Source organism: Mus caroli, chromosome 13 (assembly GCF_900094665.2).
Source record: "Mus caroli chromosome 13, CAROLI_EIJ_v1.1, whole genome shotgun sequence".
Taxonomy (NCBI): domain Eukaryota; kingdom Metazoa; phylum Chordata; class Mammalia; order Rodentia; family Muridae; genus Mus; species Mus caroli.
Genome location: NC_034582.1, coordinates 70,966,415 through 70,972,291, shown reverse-complemented (window position 1 = coordinate 70,972,291; position 5,877 = coordinate 70,966,415). Strand labels below are relative to the sequence as shown.

Sequence of the window (5,877 nt, the reverse complement as noted above, 5' to 3'; positions counted from 1 at the left end):
GAGGGGTTGGACTCCGGTGTGAGAGTTCAGAATGTACTCTGGGGTGAGAAGTTCTGGTGGTCAGTAATTTTCCTCTTTCCTCTTTCAATACTTATACTTAGATCATAGACACTGCTTCTTTAATGGACCTGCCTAGTACTTGGGCTTTCAGACTCACCCTTTCTGCCCAGTGATACTGAGCTACCTGAAAATCACTACTTAACTAGATTTGACTCTTTCATGTCCTGTCAGTAGGTGACACATTCATTCTCGTTTCCTAGGAAAACTGTAGTTGCAGAATGGGTTTTCTCACTGATACTTGTTATTATTTCAGACCCTTTGAGAGGCAAATATAATGAAAGAATCAGATGAGCAAAAGACTCATTAAGGGACATCTGTGAGGAATAGTGGAGAGAGATCTGGATGGGCCAGAGAAATAGAAATCTGACTCTTGTGTCACAGACAGGGAAGGAAGGACTCTGTGAAATGCCAGGAAGAACGTGTCATCAAGTTCCATGAATGAAAAGTCCCTATGTGAGGAGTGGCACTCCTGGTGCTGGGATGGAGGGTTTGGGAAGGACACTCAGGGTACACCAAACACTGGGTTTTAAGCCCAGTAGTTAAGGTTTTGGGCCAAGTATGCTGTCAGAGTAGCTGTCAGAGACATGTGAGACACTATAATTAAAAGAAAAATTAAAAAAAAAATCTGTACTCAAATAGCTGGACTTTGATTTCTTCATATGCACGCTGTTCTATCAATTTCCACTTAGCAAAGTGCAGACACATAGCCTTTGCTTTTCTTCTTGCATTTGGAACATTTCTAAATTCCCTTTGGATCACAGTGATTACTTGCTTATGCACGGACGCTGGGAAAGAGTGAGCCAGTGCTAGTTGTTTGTGAGCATCATGGGCTGGGACATACATCTATTAAATAATCATTGTGTGAGGGTTAGTGTATGATTTAAGCTGTAGTAGTATTTCTTTTATTAACTGGTATGCTCTTGTTTTGAGGACATAGATGTTTAGAACTCAACTGTCATCTTGGCAGATTTTTCACTTGATGAATATGTTGTGTCCTTCCTTATCTATTTTGATTAGTTTTGGTTTGAAGTCAATTTTATTATATATTAAGAAAGCCACACCAGCTAGCTTGGGGTTCATTTGCTTGGAATATCCTTTTCCATCACTTTCCCCTTAGGTAATGTCTATCCTTGATGTTGAGGTGTGTTTCTTATATGCAGCCAAAGGATGGGTCCTGTTTTGTACTCATTCTGTTAGTCTGTGTCTATTTATTGGGGAATTAAACCAATCAGTGACCACTGATATCGATATCTCATTGAGTAATGATTGTTGGTTTTTGTTTTTTCATTGGTGGTGGTGGTAGTGGTGGTGTGTTTATGCTTCCCCTCCTTTGATTTTGCTGATGTGAGATTATTTTCTGCATTTTTGTGGGTGTAGCTAACTTACTTGGTTTGTACTTGTTCTTAAAACACCTTCTGTAGTACCAGATTTATAAATAGATATTGTTTAAATTTGAATTTATTATAGAATATCTTATTTTCTCCATTTATGATGATTGAAAGTTTTGCAACACATCTGTTCACAGCTTTCTGGATTTTAGAGTCTCCATTGAGAAGTCAGATATAATCCTAATAGGTTTGCCTTTATATTTTACCTGGTCATTTTCCTTTATAGCTTTTAATATTCTTCCTTTGTTCTCTATGTTTAGTGTTTTTATAGTTCTGTGGTGAGGGGAATTTCTTTTCTAGTCTATTGTATTTGGGGTTTGTATGTTTCTTGTACCTTTATAGGCACCTCATTCTTTAGGTTAGGAAATTTTTCTTCTATGATTTTGTTGAAAATATTTTCTAGGCCATTGAGATTCTCCTCTCTCTATTCCTATGATTTGAGCATCGGTCTTTTCATAGTTTCCCAGGTTTCCTGGATGTTTTATGTAAGGAGTATTTTAGATTTAATATTTTTTAATGGTTGTATCCATTTCTTCTAGGTATCTTCAATGACTGAGATTCTCTCTTCTATCTCTTGCACTTTGTGGTGAAGCTTGCCTCTGTAGTTCCTGTTCAAATTCCTAAAAACTTTCATTTCCAGGACTCCCTCAGTTTCTGTTTTCTTTATTGCTTCTCTGTTGCTTTTCAGGTCTTGAACAGTTTTTTTTTGTTGTTGTTTTTTGTTTTTTTTTTTTCCCCACGGGAACAGACTTTATTAGTTCACTTGGGTCTTCTCTGGTAGGGCATTTGAAGGGTTCTCTGGCACCCCTCATTTTTTTTCTTTTTTGGCAGCAGCTGCAGCAGCTTTTAAGGCCCTTTTTTGCTTCTTCAGCTTTTGCACCTCCTGGTAACCCCGAATGCACAGAGACTTCTTGGCCAGGAAGCGGCAGTGAACCTTTTGGAAACGCAGAGGGGGTAAGGTATATTCCATCCTCAGCTCCTTGCATGTCTTTTCGAAGACATCATAGTTGGTTTGACGGAGGATTTTGAGCAACTTTTTCCTCCGGTCGATGCTCATCAGCAGATGGCGTTTATGGGCTTTGTCCTTTCGATGTTTCTGCATGTGTTCTTCATAATTGCGGATCCTGACAGTCAAGGCAATGATTTGACCTTCCAAGGTTCTGGAATCCTTAGGGTTTTCCACAATCTTGTTCATCAATTCTTGCTTGATTTTTAACTTCTCTTTCCTGCTGGCCATTTCCAAAGACAAGATTCTTTTCACAACATCATCAACCTTCTCTATGCTGGGGATGATGTCCTTGTATTCTTTGATGAACACGGAGGAGGGTGTCCTGCTCGCGCGGTGAGCAGTAGACTCGGAGGCGGAAGGCCACACTGCACGGAGAGCAGACTGGCGCTACTTCCGCCCCTCGGCGCAGGGACTGGGGCCCTGTGTCACCGCCTGGGCACTAATGGAGCTCAGCGGCCCGCAGTGTGGTGACTCCCGACTGGAGGGGGGGGGGGGGCGCACCGCCACTGTCCCACGGTGGATCCAGGTTAGATGGGCGGTTTGGGCGAACAGTTTTGTTGTTGTTTAAGAGATTTATTCATTTCCTCCAATTGTTTTCCTGGATTTCTATAAGGGATTTATTCATTTCCCCATTAAGGATATCTGTCATGTTCATAAAGTTGGTTTTAAGGTCACTGTCCTGTGCTTCAGCTATGTTGGCATATTCAGGGCCTGCTGTGGTGGGATATCTGGACTCTGATATTGCTCTAGCTGTAATTATTTGTGTGTGTGTGTGTGTGTGTGTGTGTGTGTGTGTGTGTGTGTGTGTGTGTGTGTTGGAGTCTGGGTATCTGGGTTTGAGGTGCTTATAGGTCTAGGTGTTGATTTCTGGGTTTGCCTTGGTTGTATTCCTTGGTTTTTGTATCTTCCCTAGATTTTTAGAGAGTGCATTTAATGGCTGAGTGTTGCCTGTTTTACTTGTCTGCTAGTCTGGTATGTTCACAAGAACGGTTGGTGAGGGCTGGAGTGATACTCGCTGGTGTTGGAGGTGATAGGAAGACTAGGCAATGGAGAGATATACAGGAGGGATAGGCGGGGAGTGGGGGAAAGCTGGTCATGGTATTCTGTTCCAGTGCTAGGAGCAACGATGAGAATTGTGTCTGGGATAACAGAGGGATGAGGAAGGTCTGAGAGCAGCCTGCCTGGTCTTCTGGCAGGTGAACCATTTTCTAATGCAGACATGATCTAGGCTTCTTCAGAAAGAAAGTCTTAATGAAAAACTGCTGGAGGCTTTGCTCTCACATAAAAACATCTTTACTTTCATTAGGTAATGCAGCTTTTAGGAAAGATAGAGGCATCTGCCTCTGAGCACACCTCAAATTTAAAGATGGTTCGAGGAGATTATCATCATGAAATAAACCTCTTAGAATTCAAGTAAGTAAGTAGATGATTTTTAATTTTGTTAAGTGAATGTCAAAGAATTTTGTATAATGAAAACACTGGCAAGAAATAAAACCTAATCCAGAAATTTAAGCCTGGACAGGAAATAAAGTAGCCAATCATTCCAGGGGACGTTCCAGGCCGGTGTAATTTATACAGTGTTTATAAGGAATACATGTGAACACTAATTCGAACATAATTTATATTATTTAAATTTAAAATGTTACGTTATTAGATTTATTTATGGAAGCATGTTTGGCAATCGTAGGAGGACTTGAGGGTGTTGATTATCTCCTTCTAACATGTGGGTCCCAGGGTTCAAGTAAGGTCATCAGGCTTAGTGCCAATCACCTTTACCCTCTGAGTCATCTCACTAGCCTGTGAATATTAATATTGCTGTTTCCTTTGTTTACCAGCTGGTATGCAAAACTCTCAAACTTCCTATAGTGTAATTTTAATTTATTACCAATTTACATGAAAATATATCAGTGTAAAATTTTACTGAACACAGGTGATTACCAAAGATTATCTTTGGATATGCTTTAGAATAATTTTGGTTTAATTATGCTGTCTCTTCCTCTTTGCACTCACTGCTTACTTTTTTTTTTTTTTTTTTTGTAATCCCTTTCTGAATCTGGGCTTTACCTTTCCAAATTTACTTCTCCCCTACTGAAGGAGAAAGTAATAAAGAGGATTGAACTAATGTTTGGATGACTGCCACCAGTCTCAAGGTTCCCTTTCTTGTTTAAATGACCACTATGTCCAAGAAATATAGCACAAAGAAACCTGGCTACCATGATCTGAGCATTTCTTATATCTTGCTCTTCCCTCTCTGTCCCACAGCACCTGGGAAATACCATGCTTTCTCAATTCTCCACATCTCTTCTGAATTCATATTGACCACAAGGGACACTGTAATATTTGAACCTCAAAGTCACTAAGCTCACAAACCACAGGAAGACATAATGTATACTTTAGTCATAGTAAGATGGAAAATGTATGTAACCCGAAAAGATGGCAAACCAGTTATTGCTAAATTTTAGAGACATGGATTTCTCAAAGGGAACATATCAATTTCTTTATATTTAGGACAACTTTTCAGATTATAACATCCCTGTCCGATAAGATCACTCAGTAAGCAGCTATATGACTGATTTAATTAATCCCCTTACTTTTGGATTAAGACAAAAAATATTCCAAGGGAAAGTGAAAATGCAAACATTTTAAGATATACAATTTAAACTGAAAGCTGTTGCAGCTACCATGGAAGTTAGTATAGAAGCTCCTTAAAAAGCTAAAATAGAACTATCATATTACCCTGCTATACCACTCTTGAGAGTATACATCTGAAGCAACTCACTCAGGGTACCACAGAGACGCATGCACATCAATGATGTCACTTTTTTCTTCACACCTAAAAAATGCAATGAACTTAGATGTCCATCAACACATGGAAGGGTAAAGAAAATGTAGGACATATTCAGTGGAATTTCCTTCAATCATAAGGAAAAATTGAAATCATAAAATTTATGGGGAAGTGGAATTGAAAATAATTATGTTAAGTAAAATAATGACACTCTCAGGAAGACAAATATTTCATGTTTTCTGTTATCTGGAATCTAGAAATGGAGAGATGGCTCAGTCATAAAAGGCTAGGCTCACAACCAAAGTGTGTGGGATCTAAGTGTATGTGTACATGTGTGCATGTGTGTGTATGCATGTGAATGTGTGTGTGTGGTATGTTCAGATCAGAAAGTAGAAATGAAGCAATGAAAGAAAGAAAAAGATGTCCACATGGTGTGTGTGTATGTGTCTGAGAGGAGAAGAAGGAGGAGGAGGAGGAGGAAGAAGAAGAAGAGGAAGAGGAAGAGGGAGAGGAAGGAGAGGAAGGAGAGGGAAGAAGGAGAAGGAAGAAGGAGAAGGAAGAAGAAGAAGAAGAAGAACAAGAAGAAGAAGAAGAAGAAGAAGAAGAAGAAGAAGAAGAAGAAGAAGAAGAAGAAG

The 5,877-nt window shown here is 39.5% G+C and overlaps 1 protein-coding gene and 1 pseudogene across 2 annotated transcripts in view; one reads left to right on the top strand and one right to left on the bottom strand.

Moving 5' to 3' along the window:
• Positions 1 to 5,877, top strand: part of Fam81b (family with sequence similarity 81 member B) — a 65,108-nt gene that overhangs the window by 34,526 nt on the left and 24,705 nt on the right. For both annotated transcript variants that reach the window (XM_021180659.2, XM_021180658.2), the window contains exon 7: positions 3,764 to 3,870. In XM_021180659.2, the coding sequence (XP_021036318.1) occupies positions 3,764 to 3,870 (107 nt within the window). The remainder of the gene's footprint in view (positions 1 to 3,763; positions 3,871 to 5,877) is intronic.
• On the bottom strand, positions 2,186 to 3,662 carry LOC110308419 (annotated as a pseudogene).